This window comes from Heterodontus francisci, chromosome 10, assembly GCF_036365525.1.
Source record: "Heterodontus francisci isolate sHetFra1 chromosome 10, sHetFra1.hap1, whole genome shotgun sequence".
Taxonomy (NCBI): domain Eukaryota; kingdom Metazoa; phylum Chordata; class Chondrichthyes; order Heterodontiformes; family Heterodontidae; genus Heterodontus; species Heterodontus francisci.
This window is the reverse complement of record NC_090380.1, coordinates 10,491,509-10,513,013: the sequence shown is the minus strand read 5'-3', so window position 1 is coordinate 10,513,013 and position 21,505 is coordinate 10,491,509. Positions and strand designations below refer to the sequence as shown.

Genomic DNA, 21,505 nt, shown 5'->3' with positions numbered 1-21,505 from the left:
GAGGGGTGGAATCAAAATGGAAATTAGGAAAGCAAAGAGAGGGCATAAAAGAATATTGGCAAGCAAAATCAAGGTGAACCCAAAAATGTTTTATCAATACATTAAGAGTAAGAGGATAACTAAGGAGAGAGTAGGCCCCATAAAAGACCAAAAAGGTAACCTATGTGTAGGAGTGGAAGATATTGGTATGGTTCTTAATGAATACTTTACGTCTGTCTTCACGAAAGAGGGGGACGATGCAGATATTGTAGTTAAGGAGGAAGAGTGTCAAGTATTGGATGTGATAAACATAGGGAGAGCGGAAGTATTAATGGGATTAGCATCCTTGAAATTAGAAAAATCACCAGGGCCAGATGTAATGTATCCTAGGCTGTTAAAAGAACCAAGAGAGAAAATATCAGAGGATCTGACCATCATTTTCCAGTCCTCACTGGATACAGGTGAGGTGCCAGAGGATTGGAGAACTGTTAACGTTGTACCTCTGTTTAAAAAGGGAGCGAAGGATAGACCGAATAATTACAGACCAGCCAGTCTAACCTCAGTAGTGGGAAAATTATTAGAATCTATTCTGAGAGACAGGATAGACTGTCAGTTAGAAAGGCACAGGTTAATCAAGGATAGTCAGCATGGATTTGTTAAGGGAAGATCTTGTTTGACTAAATTGATTGAATTTTTTGAAGAAGTAGCAAGGAAGGTAGATGAGAGTAGTACAGTTGAGGTGGTCTACATGGATTTTAGCAAGGCTTTTAACAAGGTCCCATATGGCAAACTGGTTAAAAAAATGAAATCCCACGGGATCCAGGGAAATGCAGCAAGGTGGATACAAAATTGGCTCAGTGGCAGGAAACAAAGGGTAATTGTTGACGGCTGTTTTAGCGACTGGAGGGCTGTTTCCAGTGACGTTCCGCAGGGCTCAGTACTAAGTCCTTTGCTTTTTGTGGTATATATTAACAATTTGGACATAAATGTAGGGGGCATGATCAAAAGTGTTGCGGACAACACAAAGATTGGCCGTGTGGTAGATAGCGACGAGGATAGCTGTAGGCTGCAGGAAGATATTGATGGTCTGGTCAGATGGGCAGAAAATGGCAAATGGAATTCAACCTGGAGAAGTGTGAGGTGATGCATTTGGGGAGGTCAAAAAAGCAAAGGAATACACGATTAATGGGAAAATACTGAGAAGTGTAGAGGAAGTGAGGGATCTTGGACTGAATGTCCACAGATCCCTGAAGGTAGCAGGACAGGTTGATAAGGTGGTTAAGAAGGCATATGGAATCCTTTCCTTTATTAGTCGAGGTATAGAATAAAACAGCAGGGAGGTTATGCTGGAACTGTATAGCTCATTGTTTAGGCCACAACTTGAGTACTGTTGCAGTTCTGGTCACCTCATTACAGAAAGGATGTAATTGCACTAGAGGGGGTACAGAGGAGATTTATGAGGATGTTGCCAGGACTGGAAAAATGCAGCTATGAGGGAAGAATGGATACGCTGGGGTTGTTCTCCTTGGAACAGAGATGGCTCAGGGGAGATCTGATTGAAATGTACAAAATTGTGAGGGACCAGGATAGAGTGGAGGTGAAGGGTCTATTCACCTTAGCAGAGAGGTCAGTGACGAGGGGGCATAGATTTAAAGTGATTGGTAGAACAATTAGATGGCAGATGAGGAAAAACCTTTTCACCCAGAGGGTGATGGGGGTCTGGATCTCACTGCCTGAAAGGGTAGTTGAGGCAGAAACTCTCAACTCATTCAAAAGGAGTTTGGATATACAATTCAAGTGCTGTAATCTGCAGGGCTACGGACCAAATGCTGGAAGGTGGGATTAGAATAGGTGGATCATTTTCGGCCGGCACAGACACGATGGGCCAAGTGGCCTCTTTCTGTGCCTGAAATTTTTTATGATTCTGTGATTCTATTTGATGTACGTGTTCAAAACCATAAAGAGTTTTGATAGAGTAAATAAGGAAAAACTGCTTCCAGTGGCAGAAGGGTCAGTAACCAGAGGATGCGGATTTTTTGTTGCTTTTAGCTGAGTCAGCAGCTCAGAGATCTACTCAAGGTGTGTGTTAGATCTATTCAGTGTGTGTTAGATCTACTCAGTGTGTGTTAGATCTACTCAAGGTGTGTGAGAGATCTACTCAAGGTGTGTTAGATCTACTCAAGGTGTGTGTTAGATCTACTCAAGGTGTGTGTTAGATCTACTCAGTGTGTGTTAGATCTACTCAAGGTGTGTGTTAGATCTACTCAGTGTGTTAGATCTACTCAAGTGTGTGTTAGATCTACTCAGTGTGTTAGATCTACTCAAGACGTGTTAGATCTACTCAGTGTGTGTTAGATCTACTCAAGGTGTGTTAGATCTACTCAAGGTGTGTGAGAGATCTACTCAAGGTGTGTTAGATCTACTCAAGGTGTGTGTGAGATCTATTCGAGGTGTGTGTTAGATCTACTCAGTGTGTGTTAGATCTACTCAAGGTGTGTGTTAGATCTACTCAGTGTGTTAGATCTACTCAAGTGTGTGTTAGATCTACTCAGTGTGTTAGATCTACTCAAGATGTGTTAGATCTACTCAGTGTGTGTTAGATCTACTCAAGGTGTGTTAGATCTACTCAAGGTGTGTGTGAGATCTACTCAAGGTGTGTGTTAGATCTACTCAGTGTGTGTTAGATCTACTCAAGGTGTGTGTTAGATCTACTCAGTGTGTTAGATCTACTCAAGATGTGTTAGATCTACTCGGTGTGTGTTAGATCTACTCAAGTGTGTGTTAGATCTACTCAAAGTGTGTTAGATCTGCTCAAGGTTTGTGTTAGATATACTCAGTGTGTGTGAGATCTACTCAAGGTGTGTGTTAGATCTACTCAGTGTGTGTGAGATCTACTCAAAGTGTGTTAGACCTGCTCAAGGTGTGTGTTAGATCCACTCAGTGTGTGTTAGATCTACTCAAGGTGTGTGTGAGATCTACTCAAGGTGTGTGTTAGATCTACTCAGTGTGTGTTAGATCTACTCAAGGTGTGTGTTAGATCTACTCAGTGTGTTAGATCTACTCAAGTGTGTGTTAGATCTACTCAGTGTGTTAGATCTACTCAAGATGTGTTAGATCTACTCAGTGTGTGTTAGATCTACTCAAGGTGTGTTAGATCTACTCAAGGTGTGTGAGAGATCTACTCAAGGTGTGTTAGATCTACTCAAGGTGTGTGTGAGATCTACTCAAGGTGTGTGTTAGATCTACTCAGTGTGTGTTAGATCTACTCAAGGTGTGTGTTAGATCTACTCAGTGTGTTAGATCTACTCAAGTGTGTGTAGATCTACTCAGTGTGTTAGATCTACTCAAGATGTGTTAGATCTACTCAGTGTGTTAGATCTACTCAAGATGTGTTAGATCTACTCAGTGTGTGTTAGATCTACTCATGGTGTGTTAGATCTACTCAAGGTGTGTGTGAGATCTACTCAAGGTGTGTGTTAGATCTACTCAAGGCGTGTGTTAGATCTACTCAGTGTGTTAGATCTACTCAAGATGTGTTAGATCTACTCAAGGTGTGTGTTAGATCTACTCAAGATGTGTTAGATCTACTCAAGATGTGTTAGGTTTACTCAGTGTGTGTTAGATCTACTCAGGGTGTGTTAGGTTTACTCAGTGTGTGTGAGATCTACTCAAAGTGTGCGTTAGATCTACTCAAGGTGTGTGCTAGATCTACTCAAGGTGTGTTAGGTTTACTCAGTGTGTGTTAGATCTACTCAAGGTGTGTTAGGTTTACTCAGGGTGTGTGAGATCTACTCAAGGTGTGTGTTAGATCTACTCAGTGTGTGTTAGATCTACTCAAGATGTGTTAGATCTACTCAGTGTGTGTTAGATCTACTCAGCATGTTAGATCTACTCAAGGTATGTTAGATCTGCTCAAGATGTGTTAGATCTACTCAGGGTATGTTAGCTATGGCTCCCCGGTTTCCTGACCAATGTTCCTGAACCAAACAGATGATCTGGTCATTTACTTCATCGCTGTTCATCGGAGCTTGTTGTGCTCAAATTGACTGCTGTGTTTACTACATTACAACAGCAGTGATACTACAAAAAGTACTTCATTGGCTGTAAAGTCCTGAGATCAGGAAAGGCGCTATATAAATACAGGTCTGCAAGGTGGTGTTCTCACTTGCATTGTATCAACAGCAGTATAACATCCAGAGACAACATAGCACCAAGAATCTCTGCTGCATCAAATATAAATTGAATTTACTGGACAAATTTGTTTCTCAGTTTGTTCGTACTGAATTGATATAAAATTTTAGTTCCAATAATTGTAATTATGAACACTTACTTACTTCTGTCCTTTCCATGTTATTATTTTGGTGAATTTCATGTAATTGTTTTTGCCAGTGTTGAATAAGTATTCTCCATCATCTGTTCCGTTTGCCTGAAAGTGTATTAAATGCTGTTATAAAAAGCACCTGATGCTCATTATTTATATCTGTCCTCTGTGACCAATGTAACACTCTTTTGTCAACTATACACAAATAGACAAGCAGGAACTGTTACAGAATAATAAATGCACCTATTTGTGAATGTTCTTGGGCAGGGCTGGCGCCACCAAAGTGGGTGTTACTGTTCATCCTCAGCTATCCTGAGGGCATTAAAGTCAACCACTTAAGTGTGGGACTGGAGTCACATGTAGGCTAGACTGGGTAGAGGTGACAGGCTACCTCTCTGAAGGATATTAGTGAATCAGTTGAGTATTTACAGTAATGCTTACGGGCATTTTTTGGAGCTAAGCCGCAAATTACCAAGGCTTAAATTTTACAATTGTCCCAGTGGGATTTAACCTGCTAGTAATGGAATACCTTAACGACTAGACTACTGTACCTGGTAACATTTAAAGGCTTCAGGTAGCACCATAAACCAACAGTTTATGAGTGTTGTCTGATATGAGATTGTGTGCACCATTTAAAGAACCACCGCCTTCATCAAAAGTTGTTTTGGGGAGAAGAAAGACCAATGTCGTATTTTCACTGTCATGATACCACAGAAAGTGGTGGAATGGTCTGGATATTGTTTATAATTTTGGAAATAAATGAAAAAAAAATACACTGAACATCGTGATGAACCCGCTTTCCATTTAAAAGCATTCTTAGCTATTTTATAATATCAGCATTTCTAGATCTAGTCGTATCCCTGATGTTAATTTAGAAAGTAAGGAGGAAAATTGCAAAGTGTATAATTTGCGGAGATTTACTTTTCAGTCTGCACTGCCAGTTTCTTAAAATACCCATGTCACTGATCGGACCTGGTGTGTGCACTCAAGTGTGTTTTAATCGTAAATAAAAGCAAAATACTGCAGATGCTGGAAATCTGAAAAAAAAACAAGAAATGCCGGAAATACTCAGCAGGTCTGGCAGCGTCTGTGGAGAGAGAAACAGAGTTAATGTTTCAGGTCAGTGACCCTTCATCAGAAATCAGGTCACAGACCTGAAACGTTAACCCTGCTTCTCTCTCCACAGATGCTGCCAGACCTGCTGAGTATTTCCAGCACTTTCTGCTTTTATTTGTGTTTTAATCTTGCTTTTATGCAGGAAATTGTCTCATAACTTTCATTAGGCTTGACCAGTCTATGCAATTAATAGTCCCATAACTGCTGCACACACACAGCACCACATATTTCACAGACACCTGTCCTGAAAAGGTGGTTTCACACATGTAGGGCAAAAAAAATGAAATCCGGATTGGTTCAAGTAACCACCTACCTGCTGTACCAATGAATTATTTGATTAACTAAATATGCACAAATCAAATGTCACAGAAATGATGTTCAAGTCACCTGGAAGTGGGAAAAACAAATCCCAAACTCTTTTTCAAAGCTGCTTGTCAAGAAAACCCTATATGCCAAATGAGAAATATTAATTTCATCAGTTGGAAACTTACATTAGACTTTTAAAAATGGAGAAAATACTGCAGTTAACTTTTTTTTTAAAAGTAGCAGCTAAGATAGCCACCACAATTTGTATCTGAAATACCAGGAGATAGAACAGGAGACAAAAGTCTAACAAAAAGCCCAGTCAGAACAATGCTTTGGCTAACAGAGTAGATTATCCAGATCATCCTTGTTATCGGGACATTCAAAGTCATCCTGAGGCATTCATAAGTGGAGACCTCCCTCCAGGCGGTTAAACACTGACAACACCACCCAAGAGAGCTTTTGGGTTCTCGACTTTGGACCTCATTAAAAACAAAGGGTATTGAGAGAATTATGCGACCATCTGTCCATCTCTGAAAAAACTGGGGATTTTGTTACACACAGAAGAGACAGGCACTAACTCGGTGTGTGCAGTCGCAGAAGACTGCATGATTCCCTTTCTTTCTCTCTCTCTCACATCAGAAAACATCAAGTTGAAAACCGTCTGTGACTGTGGACCCTCCAAGCCTACAGACTGCTACAGCCAGAGACCAGGGGAGGAGAGCCAGCTACAGTTCTGCCTCCAAGAAAACCCTGAGCAAAGCAGGCCAACCACAAAGTGCACTTCAACCAGCCGAGGACTTCAAGAATACAGGTTCAGCCGAAAGACCACCAAATCATACACTCACAGTCTGTGTATTTAAGTTCCGACTCCAATCCAACCACCAAATCTATTTTTTTCTTTGTAATCTATTTGTGTGTGTGTAATTCTCATGTGAATTTGTAGCTTTTTAAAATTATTTTTAAATTGGGGTTAGATTGTTAAGTAAAATAAACTTACCTCTTTCTTCTTTAAACTCAAGAAAACCTGTCCGATTGGTTCTTTCCCAATCACAGTAAAGGTAAAACACTCACAGAGGTGGTAAGCACAACCACTGTTTAAAAGGAATAAACCCATTGCAGTAAAGTAAGAGGAAGCACAAATGGGGAGCCTGAGACCTCCTCCTCACCTGGCCGCAACATACTGTTCACTCCTGACTCCCTCTGTGCCTTCCATCCACCCTTTACAAAGCAGTGATGGTTCAGGGTAGAGCCAGGAGCAGGAGCTACCAAACCAGGAGTTTATGGATCTGGCCATGCTTAGCATTGCAGGGCGAGGAAAGAGATGTTAAACTGGGCTTGATGCAAGAAAGGATGGTACTGCTGCGGAACAGAGCATATCTTTGTTGAGGGTTTTTGTCTAACAGGATAAGGTGGGAAAAGTAACAAGTTGGCACAGATGGTGATAAAGCCAGAGTGTTATGTACATCGAGAGAGGTCCCCACAGTACAGCACGTAATTAGGAAAACTAATAGAATGTTATCATTTATCACGAGGGGAATTGAATATGAAAGTAGGAAGGTTATACTTCAGCTATACAGGGCATCGGAGTGAGACCACATCTGGAGTAATGTGTACAGTACTGGTCTCCTTATTTAAGGAAGGATGTAAACGTGTTGGAGGCAGTACAGAGAAAGTTTACTCGATTAATACCTGGAATGGACGGGCTGTCTTATGAGGAAAGGTTGGACAGGCTAGGCTTGTATCCGCTGGAATTTAGAAGAGTAAGATGTGGCCTGATTGAAACATAAAAGATCCTGAGGGGTCTTGACAGGGTGGATGTGGAAAGGATGTTTCCCCTTGCGGGAGAATCTAGAACTAGGGATCACTGTTTAAAATTGAGGAGTCGTCCATTTAAGACAGAGATGAGGAGAAATGTTTTCTCTCAGAGGGTCATGAGTCTTTGGAATTCTCTTCCTCAAAAGGCAGTGGAAGCAGAGTCTTTGAATATTTTTAAGGCAGAGGCCGATAGATTCTTGATAAGCAAGGGGGTGAAAGGTTATCGGGGGTAGGTGGAAATGTGGAGTAATCAGTTCAGCCATGAACTTATTGAATGGCGGAGCAGGCTCAATGGGCCGAGTGGCCTACTCCTGCTCCTAATTTGTATGTTCTTATGTTCATATGACATAGAGATACTAACAGCAAGAGAGAAGAGACTGCCCGTTGATCATGTATTTGGAAAACAATTTACTGACTAGGGTAATGGGGTAAATTAGGGCAGTGTTGAATGTAGGCAGTGTTTGAAACAGAAGATAAAGAGACAATTAGCTGTAGGTGTTACTAACATATAATAAACACAGTAAATTCTACGATACAGAGGAATTATTCTAAGTTAATTAAGAAAGTAATTAAAGTAAATTAACTAATAGCATAAGTAACAAAGGCAGGACAGGTGTTAGGTTACAGCTGTGGTCTGTGGGAGCTTTTGGATGCCAAGGCAATCCAGGACAAACACGTCTGCAGAAAGTGTAAGCAGCTAGAGGAATTCCGGATCAGGATTATTGCTCTGGAAGCCGAACTGCAAACACTATGCAACCATAAGGGAGGGGGAGAAATACCTGGGCATTTTGTTCCGGAAGACAGTCGCACCTCTTAGAACAGGGTCGTCTGTTTTGGTCAGCAGTAAGGGATAGGAGGATGTGACCGTGAGTGAGGCAGGTAAAGGGATAAGCAAGGCAGTAGTGGAGGAGCCTCAGACTATGCAATTGTCAAACAGGTTTGAGGTGCTCTCAACCTGTATGGATGAAAGCAAGGTCTGCAGGGTGGATGAGCAGACTGGCCATGACACTGTGGTACAGGAAGCCATTCAAGTGGGGGGAGCAAAAAGGAATGTAGTATTAGTATGGAGATAGTATGGTGAGGGGGATTGACACTGTTCTGTGCAGCAAGGGTGGGAGTCCAGAAGATTGTGTTGCCTGTAGGGTGCTAGGGTGCAGGACATCTGTTCAGGGCTGGAAAGGAACTTGGAGTGGGAGGGGGAGGATCCAGTTGTCGTGGTCTATGTAGGTATCAATGACATAGGCAGGACTAGGAAAGAGGTTCTGCTTAGACAGTATGAGGATCTAGGCACCAAATTGAAGAGTAGAACCTCAAGGGTAATAATCTCTGGATTATTACCTGAGCCACATGCCAATTGGCAGAGGGCACAAAAGATTAGCAACATGAATACGTGGCTCAAAGACTGGTGTGGGAGAAGTAGGTTTCGGTCTGTTGGGCAATGGCACCAGTATTGGGGAAAGTGAGGGCTGGACAATTGGGGCAGTCTGTACCTGAACTGTGCTGGGACCAGCATTCTAGCAAACCGTATAAGTAGGAAAGTAGAGAGGACTAAACAAGGCGGCTGAGGGATCAAGCTTGGGTGGATGTAACAAATCAAGGGGTAGAGTCCAGGCAGGAAAGCAGAATAGGAATATGGGAAATGAAGGTCAGAGAATGGCAGGAAGGGACAGAGAGAAAAAACCTAAGACCACACCAACAGTCAAGACTCGATGTTACAAAGATAACAAAAAGACAAAACTGAAGGCTCTGTATCTGAATGCATGTACCATTTAAAACAAAGTAGACAAACTAACAGCGCATGTTGAAGTAAATCAATATGATCTGATAGCCATTACAGAGACATGGCTGCAGCATGACAAGGAATGGGTCCTGAATATTGAAGGGTATATGACATTCGAGAAGAATAGGAATCTAGGTAAAGGTTTTGGGCAGCACAGTTAATCAAGGATGGCATTGGTGCAATGACCTTGGTTCAGGAGATCAGGATGTAGAATATGTTTAGGTGGAGATGAGGAATACTAGGGAAAGAAGTCACTAGTGGGAGTGGTCAACAGGCCCCCTAACAGTAATCACAATGAAGGACGAAGTATACAAGAAGAAATATTGGGTGCTTGTGATAAAGGGACGGCAATAATCATGGGTGATTTTAATCTACATATAAGCTGGAAAAATCAGATTGGCAATAGTAACCTGGATGAAGAGTTCATAGAATGCTTTTGAGATAGTTTCTTCGAGCAGCACATTCTGGAATCAACCAGAGAGCAGGTTATATTAGACTTGGCATTGTGTAATGTGACAGGATTAATTAATGACCTCAGAGTAAAGGCACCTCTGGGTAGCAGCGACCACAATATGATTGAATTTTACATCCAGTTTGACAGAGAGAAGAGTGAGTCTAAGACTAGTATTTTAAATTTAAATAAGGGCAACCTTGTGGGCATGAAATCTGAGCTAGCTGAAGTGAACTGGGTTACTAGGCTAGGAGATAGATCAATAGAGAAGCAGTGGCAGACATATTTCAGAATATTCAGAATAAGTATATTCCTACTATAAAGAAAAATTCTAAGGGGAGGACACACCATCCATGGTTAACTAAAGAAGTCAAGGAAAGCATCAAACTTAAGGGAAAAGCACATAATTGCGCACAGATGAGTGGTAGGTCAGAGGATTAGTCAGAATATAAAGAGCAGCAGAGAATGCCTAAAAGGTTAATCAAGAGAAATAAATTAGAGTATGAGAGGAAGCTAGCAAGAGTTTCTACTGGTATTTAAAAAGGAAAAGAGTAAGTAAAGTGAGTGTTGGTCCTCTAGAGAATAAGAATGGGGAGTTAATAGTAGATAATAAGGAAATGGCAGATGAAATGAACAAATATTTTGCTTCTGTCTTCACTATAGAGGATACAAAAAACATTCCAGCAATAGCTGTAACTCAGGAGGTGGAAGGAAGAGAGGAACTTGGAGACATTACAATCACCAGAGAAGCAGTACTGAACAAATTGATGGAGCTGTTGGCTGACAAGTCCTCGGATCCTGATGGGCTTCATCCTAGGGTCTTAAAAGAGGTGGCTAATGAGGTAGAAGATGCATTGGTGTTAATTTTTCAAAATTCGCTAGATTCTGGAAAGGTTCCATCAGACTGGAAAATAGCAAATATAACCCCTCTATTCAAGAAGGGGTGAGGCAGAAAACAGGTAACTACAGGCCAGTTAGCTTGATGTCTGTCGTGGGGATAGTGTTACAATCGATCATTAATGAGGCTATAGCTGGGCATTTCGAAAAACTCAAGGTAATCAGGAATAGTCAGCATGGTTTTGTGAAAGGGAAATCATAGTTAACCAATTTATTGGAGTTCTTTGAAAGAGTAACATGCGCTGTGGATAAAGGGGAGCCTGTTGAGGTACTGAACTTGGATTTCCAGAAGGCATTTGACAAGATGCCACATAAAAGTTTATTGCTCATGGTGTAGTGGGTAACATATTAGAATGGATAGAAGTTTGGCTGGCTGGCAGAAAACAGAGTTTGCATAAATGGGTCCTTTTCTGATTGGCAGGATGTGACCAGTGGAATCCCGCAGGGGTCTGTGCTGGGACCTCAACGTTTTATAATTTATATCAATGACATAAATGAGGGGAGTGATGGCATGGCAGCTAAATGTTTAGATAACCCAAAGATAGGTAGGAAAGTATGCTGTGAAGAGGACATAAGGAGGTGCAGACCGAACTAGATAGTTTAGTTTAGAGATACAGCACTGAAACAGGCCCTTCGGCCCACCGAGTCTGTGCCGACCATCAACCACCCACATATACTAATCCTACACTAATCCCATATTCCTATCACATCCCCACCTGTCCCTATATATTTCCCTACCACCTACCTATACTAGGAGCAATTTATAATGGCCAATTAACCTATCAACCTGCAAGTCTTTGGCATGTGGGAGGAAACCGGAGCACCCGGAGGAAACCCACGCAGACACAGGGAGAACTTGCAAACTCCGCACAGGCAGTACCCAGAATCGAACCCGGGTCCCTGGAGCTGTGAAGCTGCGGTGCTAACCACTGCGCCACTGTGCCGATAGGGTGAGTGAGTGGGCAAAAATCCGGCTGGTGGAGTATAATGTGGGAAAATGTGAAGTTGTTCACTTTGGCAGGAAGAATAAAAAAGCAGAGTATTACTTAAACGGAGAACGACTGCAGAATTCCGTGGTACAGAGGGATCTAGGTGTTCTAGTGCGTGAGTCACAAAAAGTTAGTATGCAGGTACAGCTAGTAATAAAGAAGGCTAATGGAATGCTGTCCTTTATTATGAGAGCAATTGAAAATAATAGTAAGGATGTTATGCTTCAGCCATACAGGGCATTGGTGAGACCACATCTCGAATACTGTGTGCAGTTTTGGTCTCCTTATTTAAAGAAGGATGTAAATGTGTTGGAGGCAGTTCAGAGGAGGTTTACTAGATTGATACCTGGAATGAGCGGGTTGTCTAATGAGGAAAGGTTGGACAGACTGGGCTTCTTTTCACTGGAATTTAGAAGAGTGAGGGGAGACTTGATTGAAGTATATAAGATCCAGGACAGTCTTGACAAGGTGGATGTGGAAACGATATTTCCTTTTGTGAGTGAGTCAGAACTAGGGGGCACTATTTTAAAATTAAGGGGTCACCCTTTTAGGACAGAGATGAGGAGAATTTTTTTCTCCCTAGAGGGTTATGCGACTTTGGACCTCTGCCTCAGAAGGTGGTGGAGGCGGCGTCATTGAATATTTTTAAGGCAGAGATAGATAGATTCTTGGTAGGCAGGGACTCAAAGGTTATCGGGGATAGATGGGGGTGTGGAATTCGAGACACAAACAGATCAGCCATGATCTTATTGAATGACAGAGCAGGTTCGAGGAGCCAAATGGCCTACTTCTGACCCTAATTTGTATGTTTATTTATTTTATTTTATTTAGAGATACGGCACTGAAACAGGCCCTTCGGCCCAGTGAGTCTGTGCTGACCAACGAGCACCCATTTATACTAATCCTACATTAATCCCATATTCCCTATCACATCCCCACCTTCCCTCAATTCTCCTACCACCTACCTACACTAGGGGCAATTTACAATGGCAAATTTACCTATCAACCTGCAAGTCTTTGGCGTGGGAGGAAACTGGAGTACCCGGTGGAAACCCACCTGGTCACAGGGAGAACTTGCAAACTCCGCACAGGCAGTGCCCAGAATTGAACCCAGGTCACTGGAGCTGTGAGACTGCACCACCCAAAAGACAGCACTGCATTCCACTAGAATGACAGGCTAGACTTTATATACAAGTGTCTAGAGTGGGGCTTGAACCCACAACCCCTTGCTTGAAGGGCAGAAGAGCTACCAACTGAGCCATAGCTGACACATATGTAATAGTGAAGTGGATCCCTGTGTAATGGGGATGGGATGCCTGTGAGTTTGGGATGTAGACAGAATGATCATTTTTGGACACTGAGAGGATGACCCAGGTGGGTAATGTTGGGAACTACAGTATAAGGGGTAATACTGAAAACAGTGCGAGCGATGATGTAACAGTTACATGAGATAGGCTGGAGAAGAAGAAGGTATAGCAGCATTAAGGATGCTAGCTTAGGTGGCTGGAGGAGAGTGTGTATAATAACTGTAAATAATAGAGTTAGAATTTAGAATTAGAATTAGAATATTACAGCGCAGTACAGGCCCTTCGGCCCTCGATGTTGCGCCGATCATCTGACCTACACTATTCCATTTACATCCATATGTCTATCCAATGACCACTTAAATGCCCTTAAAGTTGGCGAGTCTACTACTGTTGCAGGCAGGGCGTTCCACGCCCCTACTACTCTCTGCGTAAAGAAACTACCTCTGACATCTGTCCTATATCTTTCACCCCTCAACTTAAAGCTATGTCCCCTCGTGTTTGCCATCCTCATCCGAGGAAAAAGACTCTCACTATCCACCCTATCTAACCCTCTGATTATCTTGTATGTCTCTATTAAGTCACCTCTCCTCCTCCTTCTCTCTAACGAAAACAACCCCAAGTCCCTCAGCCTTTCCTCGTAAGACCTTCCTTCCATACCAGGCAACATCCTAGTAAATCTCCTCTGCACCCTTTCCAAAGCTTCGACATCCTTCCTATAATGCGGTGACCAGAACTGCACGCAATACTCCAGGTGCGGCCTCACCAGAGTTTTGTACAGCTGCATCATGACCCCGTGGCTCTGAAACTCGATCCCCCTACTAATAAAGGCTAACACACCATATGCCTTCTTAACAGCCCTATTAACCTGGGTAGCAACTTTCAGGGATTTATGTACCTGGATACCAAGATCTCTCTGCTCATCTACACTACCAAGAATCTTCCCATTAGCCCAGTACTCTGCATTGCTGTTACTCCTTCCAAAGTGAATCACCTCACACTTCTCCGCATTAAACTCCATTTGCCATCTCTCAGCCCAGCTCTGCAGCCTATCTATGTCCCTCTGTACCCTACAACACCCTTCGACACTATCCACAACTCCACCGACCTTCGTGTCATCCGCAAATTTACTAACCCACCCTTCTACACCCTCATCCAGGTCGTTTATAAAAATGACAAACAGCAGTGGCCCCAAAACAGAACCTTGCGGTACACCACTAGTAACTAAACTCCAGGATGAACATTTGCCATCAACCACCACCCTCTGTCTTCTTTCAGCTAGCCAATTTCTGATCCAAAGCTCTAAATCACCTTCAACCCCATACTTGCGTATTTTCTGCAATAGCCTACCGTGGGGAACCTTATCAAACGCCTTACTGAAATCCATATACACCACATCCACGGCTTTACCCTCATCCACCTGTTTGGTCACCTTCTCGAAAAACTCAATAAGGTTTGTGAGGCACGACCTACCTTTCACAAAACCGTGCTGACTATCGCAAATGAACTTATTCTTTTCAAGATGATTATAAATCCTGTCTCTTATAACCTTTTCCAACATTTTACCCACAACCGAAGTAAGGCTCACAGGTCTATAATTACCAGGGCTGTCTCTACTCCCCTTCTTGAACAAGTTATTAGTTAACCTTTACCGGAGTCTAAGACTTTCTCTGGAACGCCCTACAATTCTACTAATACAAATTGAAAAATGCAGCAGGGAGCACATCTGAATGTGGAATTTCAAATGGGGTGTTTTATTGGCAGGGTGTTGGAGCAAGGCAAAACACCTAAAAATTACACTGTGATAAGGCATCACTGAGTAATGAGATCTTCTTGTTGACAGAAATAATGTAGAATTATGGAAATAATGTGAAGAGAGTAGCTATAGCTGTTTTTCAATGGAAGGCCTTGTGCTTGACCAGGAGTAAGTAACAACTGCCCATAAGCACACATCAATAGACACACTGTAAGGATGTCATGAAGATGCACCTAGCCCTGTTTGCAAATTGTGGATGTTCTTGAAGCAGAGAGCGTTAATGCATTTAAGGGCAGGGCTGATGCATACATCAGGAATAAAGGGAATAGAGGTGTATGTGGGCAGGGTGGAAAGAGGTAATTAGAGTAGGAGGAGGCTTGTATGGACTATAAACACCATAAGACCATTTGAGCTGAATGGCCTATTTCAGGCTGTATGTAATTTTCTGATTGTGACTACAAGAACACAGGAACACAGGAACAGGCACTGGCCATTTAGCCTCTCGAGCCTGTTCCACCATTCAGTGACATCATGGCTGATCTGTGACCTAGCCTCATATACCTGCTATGTTGCATATCCTGTACTGCCTTTGGTTAAGAAAAATCAATCAATCTTGATCTAACATCAAATGCCATTTTCAAAAAAGAGGTCCAAATTTCTACCATCCCTTTGCATGTAGAAGCGTCTCCTAATTTCACTCCTGAAAGGTCTGGCTCTAATATTTAGTCAATGTCCTTTGAATCTTGACTCCCCAAACAGTGGAAATAGTTTATCTCTATCTACCCTATCTGTTCCCTTTAATATCTTGAAAACTTTGATTAAATCACCCACAGCCTTCTAAATTCAAGGGAACGCATGTCTCCTGGTAGGTTTACACTTGGAGTCCAGGTATTGTTCTAGTAAATCTACACTGCATTATCTGTAAATAATACCAGACCATGGTAAAGTATCCCTCCTCATCCTTCTCGACCTGTCTGCAGGCTTTGACATGGTTGGCCACACCATCCTCCTCCAGCTCAGTGGAACTGCCCTTGCCTAGCTCCATTCAGACAAAGTGTCTCCCTCAATGGCTTCCCTTCCCACTCCCACTCTCACTCCTACACCATTACATTTGGAGTTCTCCAGGGATCTATCTTGTCCTCTCTTCTTCATTTATATCCTGCCCCTTGGGGACATCATCTTCAGACACAGCATCAGGTTCCACATGGATACTGACAACATCCAGCTCTACCTCACCACCATCTCTCCTGACTCTTCCACTGGCATTGTATTGTCAGACTATTTAGCCAGCATTCAATCTTAGACTATTGTTTCCTCCAGTGAAACAGGACAATCAAAGCCATTAGCTCTGTCCTGCACCTTGGGACATTATTCTACCTTAAGGGTATATATAAATATAAGTTGTTGATAAAATTATGATCAAAATCAAGTGTTAAAATGACAATAAAATAGGATCCAGTTAGTGTTTAGTCATTTACTCTCAAGGATACACTTTCGTCAAAGGTAACATTCAGAAATATCATTCTACTCCAGGCCTTCAGGATTTTGCACATGCTGAACTGGATGTGGCCACTTCAAGTATTGTCTCATTCAATGTGCTGTGGGACGGTGATGGATTGATTATGGCCACGTCTAGGCTGCAGCAGGACTAAGACAAACATTAGACACCACCCTCCAGGTCCCACAATACACAGGAACAACGCCACAGGAGATCTACCAAGCATGGCAATAAATCTTATTTCATACACGGATTTATTCCGGGCTGTTTGAAACATTTTCCAATGCACAGATTACTCACTCCATAGAAAAGTCCAAATTGGCTGCTTGGGAAAATGCTTGGCAGCAGTTTATGACCAAGCTTCAGCAAAGGATCCTCATAACCCCATAGCAATTCATCCACACTGCGGGTTTGAAAGAGTTTACTGCTCTTCAAGGCAAATAAAGCTGACACAATGATTTTCTTGGTCATACTACTGTCCTTTATCATTTGCAGTAGAGTCTGGGAAAGGAAATCAGGAAAAAACTGTCAGTATCATTCCCACAAATAAAATGTCACGAAATCTACTGTGAAACGAACCCCTGTCAGTAACTGACAATCACAAGGCAGACATAATTGCCTGAAAAAGAAATTATTTAAACATTGCCATGCAACACAAATGATTTTATTGTTACATTATCAAACAAGAGAGTGTGGAAATAGCCCAGCTGGGATTTACCACATAAAGAAACTCCAACCCGACTGATCAGCTGATAGAAACCAGTGTCAAACCGACTGCACACCCCAATACTTTGGGATCTCAGTACTCTACAATCAACTTTGCCAACAGATTAATCAAATCAGGATCCCTTGAAAATGTTGCTATCTTGTGTTTCCAAATTGCAGTCTTTAAATAAGAACAAAATACCAATCCCCTCTAAGCAATGTTGCTCAATCTGGTAGAATGGTAGACAGTGGTGTTCCCCAAGGGCCAGTACTAGGACCTCTGCTTTTTTGATATATATAAATGAGTATTGTTGAAAACAGAGACAGAGACATTTTGTCGAAGCTTTTTGTCTTGCACTCATCAGGACAATCCACAAGAATACCAATGAAAGGGAAAGCAACAAATTTATATTGTATGAGAAGAGAGTGCTGATTTGTTGGAAAATTGGCTCTGATTGGTAGGGGCATTGCCGTGGAGAATGGAGCAGTATATGGTGACTGACAGTTAACTGCCAAGCTTTGTTTGAAATTTAAACCAGGCAGCTTGACTCTGATTGGTCGAGGCAGTGCCCTGAGGAATGAACCAGCAAATGGCTGTCACTTATTTTGTTTAGCTAAAACAGGTGCAATGGTGTGTACATGTTCTTTCTGTCTGCAAAGAACAGGGCCCTGAGTATTAATATATGTAGCTTCCAGTATGTACAAATGCACCATACTGCAAGCTCTACTGACAATCTTAAATTGGTTGTCAGTGTAATTCTTAGCACACTGAGCATTATTTAGCAAATGTTGTCCAATCACGGAATCACATCTCATGTTGGGCAGTGTGTTTTGAGTTTTGCAAGTGCAGACTAGTTGAGAACGGTCTGTACCATGCCCATTCTGAACAGTAGAAGGGATATGCTGTGTCATACGATCCACCAGTCTTTGCGATATATGGCCTATATACCTAGCATCACACTGGCATTGAAATTCATATACCATGTTACTCATTTGTGTGATAGGCTCTCTTCTCATACAGTATAAATTTGTTGCTTTCCCTTACATTGGTATTCCTGCGAACTGTCCTGATGAGTGCAAGACCGAAAGCTTTAACAAAATGTCTCTGTTTTCAGCAATACTCAAGTTCTGTACTACCAAACAACTATTTATAAATAAATGACTTAAATCTTGGAATACAGAGTAAAATTTCAAAAGTTGCCACCGATACCAAACTTGGAGGTGTAGCAGTGAGAATGATATGAGCCACCTGCAACAGGACACAGATGGGCAGACAGGTGGCAGATAGAATTTAATACTGACAAGTGTGAGGTGATGCATTTTGGCAGAAGGATAGTGTGGTGCAATATAGACTTAATGGCACAGTTCCAAAGAGTGTGCAGGAACAGAGGGACCCTGGGGATGCATGTGCATAGATATTTGAAGGTGGCAGGACGTATTGAGAGAGTGGTTAGTAAAGCATAAGGGATCTTGGGCTTCATAAATAGAGTATTGCATACAAAATCAGGGAAGTTATGCTGAACCTTTATAAAGCTCTGGTTAGGCCCCGACTGGAGTATTGCGCCCAGCTCTGGCCACAACACTTTGGGAAGGATGTGAGGGACCTTGAGAGGGTGCAGAGGAGATTTACCAGAATGGTTCCAGGGATGGGGGATTTGAGCCACAAGGTTAGTTTGGAGAGGCTGGGGTTGTTCTACTTAGAGCAATGGAGATTGAGGGGAGATTTGATCAAGGTGTACAAGATTATGACAGGTTTAGATAGGGTAGACAAAAAAAAAAATTGTTCCCATTAGCTGATGGTACAAGGATTAGTAAACACAGATATAAGGTTTTGGGCAAAAGAAGCAGGGGGGAATGTGAGGAGGAACTTTTTACACAGCAGGCGATAATGACCTGGAACTCACTGCCTCTGAGAATGGTGGGAGCAGAGACAATCAATGATTTCAAAAGGAAATTGGATGCGTACTTGTGGGAAATAAACTTGCAGGACTATACGGATTGAGCAGGAAAATGGGTTTGACTGGATAGCTCCGTGGAGAGCCAGTAAGGACTCGATAGGCTGAACGGCCTCCTTCGGTGCTGTAATGACTCTATGACTCTATATATACGTCTGAGAAAACAGTATGAGAAAATTAATGTGCTCTATGTTTCTGGACCATGTGTAGCTATTATGTGATAGTCTCTTGCTGATGGTCAAAGGGCTTTTGTGTCAAGAATGGGTTTTTGGGCCTGAGTCAAGTATAAAAGTATTTACGGGATGGCATGTTAGCCTTTATTGCAAGTGGATTGGAGTGAAAGATTAAGGAAGTCCTGCTACAATTGTACAAAGCTGTGGTGAGACCACACCCAGAGTACTGTGCACGGTTTTGATCTCTGTGCCTAAGGAAAGATATACTTGTCTTAGAGGGAGCGCAACAAATGTTCACTAGATTGGGAACTGGGATGAGAGGACTGTCCTATGAGTGGTGATTGAGTAAATTGGGCCCATACTCTCTGGAATTTAGAAGAATGAGAGATGATCTCATTGAAACATATAAGATTCTGAAAGGGTTCAACATGTAGATGCTGCGAGGTTGTTTTCCCTGGCTGAAGAGTCTAAATCTAGGGCTCATTGTCTCACGATAAGGGGTGCAATTTAGCACTGAGATAAGGAGAAATGTCTTCACTCAGAAGGTTGTGAATCTTTGGATTTCTCCGCCCCAGAGGGCTGTGAACGCTGAGTCGTTGAGTATATTCAAGGATAGGATAGACATATTTTTGGACTCTAAGGAAATCAAGGGATTTGGGGATGGGATGGAAAAGTGGAGTTGAAGTAAAAGATCAGTTGTGATCATATTAAATGGTGGAGCAGATTTCAGGGGAAAAATGGAATACTGCTGCACCTATTTTTTATGTTCTGATGGATGGTGCATTGTATCATATATATATATATATATATATATATATAAATAAATTATATTACTTACAGCAAATGGAATGTTGATTGTTGTAACAAAGTCTTTTCTCGGGTCACCGACTGACATTGCTTGTTCAAATATGTAGCTCCTGTGATTAGTAGCTGATATTGTGGCATTGTCGAATAATGACACATTCGCCCTGTATCTGAGCTCCCTGTTTGAAATGAGATTGATTGGGCTCTGTTAAGTCATACTCAGTAATACGCATCATGCTGGGAAAGTTAAGCATTTTGGATATGAGAATATAATGAACACCTTAGCAGTACTGCATCTTCTACTGATTGTAAACTAAAATAGTAGCAGTATGTAAGGCCACATAGTATTATGCTAAGGGACATCACTGTTCAAGAAATGACAGGAAAGGGACTCTGCTTTGTATCCACAATTCCCTAGGTGGAACAAAAGTATCTTTTACCCCAAGATGAGCATCCAACCTCATATCCGTGCCATCACTAAGACCATCTATTACCACCTCCGTAACATTGTCCAACTTCACCCCTGTTTCAGCTTATCTGCTGCTGAAACCTTCATTCATGCCTTCTTTACCGCTAGACTTGACTATTCCAATGCACTCCTGGCTTGTCTCCTACATTCAACTCGCCGTAAACTTGAGGTCATCCAAAACTCTACTGCCCCTGTCTTAACTCACACCAAGTCACATTTCCCTATCACCCCTGTGCTCGCTGGCCTACATTGGATCCCCGTCAAGCAATGCCTTGATTTCAAAATTCGCATCCTTGTTTTCAAATCCCTCGATGGCCTCTCCCTCCTTACTTCGGTAATGTCCTCCAGTCCCACAACCCTCCAAGAGATCTAATTCTGGCCTCTTGGGCATCCTGATGTTAATTGCTCCTCTGTTGTTGACTGTACCTTCAGTTGCCTAAGTCCCAAGATCTGGAGGCCTCACCACCTCACTTTCCTCCTTTAAGACACTCCTTAAAATCTATCTCTTTGACCACACTTTTGATCACCTGTGGCTTGGTGCCATATTTTGTTTTCAATTCACCTGTGAAGCACCTTGGGACATTTTATTACATTAAAGGTGCTATATAAATATAAGTTGTTGTTGCTGTTGTTGTTGCCTATTCCAAGATCATAAACTCATTTTTAAAGAATGTGTTTAAGGGATAAGTACATGAGGGAGAAAGGAATAGAAGGATATGGTGAAAGGGTGAGATGAAATTAAGGAGGAAGCTTTTGTGCAGCATAAGGAGAGCACAGAGCTGTTGGGCTGAATGCTGGGTTCTGAGCTGTAATACACTATTTCATTCCATGTAGTTATGATTTCACTGCACAAACACCCACAGAATAATTTATCTTGTCGCAAGATGCCAATCTCAGCTTTGTTGTTTGTAGATATTGTCAAGTATCTGCTTCCTGATAGGGAAGGAGAGTGATCCTAGGCCACAAGAAGTTCCCAAATGTGATTGCTGTGAGTTAGCTAATCTCAGCAGCAGCAGCAGGAGTGATAGGTGCACAACTCCCTCAATGAGCTGGGGTAGGGATTAGGAAAACCAGCCCAAGTCCTTATCCACAGACCACTGTTGGAAAGTATGTATCTGTGGAGAATAAAGTGAAGACAGGATAGGCTGAGCAGTGAGATCCCTGTGAGTGAATCGTTCCCTGAGTCA

The 21,505-nt window shown here is 42.2% G+C and overlaps 1 protein-coding gene across 1 annotated transcript in view; it reads right to left on the bottom strand.

Annotated features, from left to right (window-relative positions):
• The window catches only part of LOC137374287 (lysosome membrane protein 2-like), a 142,686-nt gene that overhangs the window by 53,413 nt on the left and 67,768 nt on the right, over positions 1-21,505 (bottom strand). The window contains exons 3-5 of the mRNA XM_068040093.1: positions 19,884-20,028; positions 16,513-16,713; positions 4,314-4,405 (exon numbers count right to left, since the gene is read on the bottom strand). Of these exons, the coding sequence (XP_067896194.1) occupies positions 4,314-4,405; positions 16,513-16,713; positions 19,884-20,028 (438 nt within the window). The remainder of the gene's footprint in view (positions 1-4,313; positions 4,406-16,512; positions 16,714-19,883; positions 20,029-21,505) is intronic.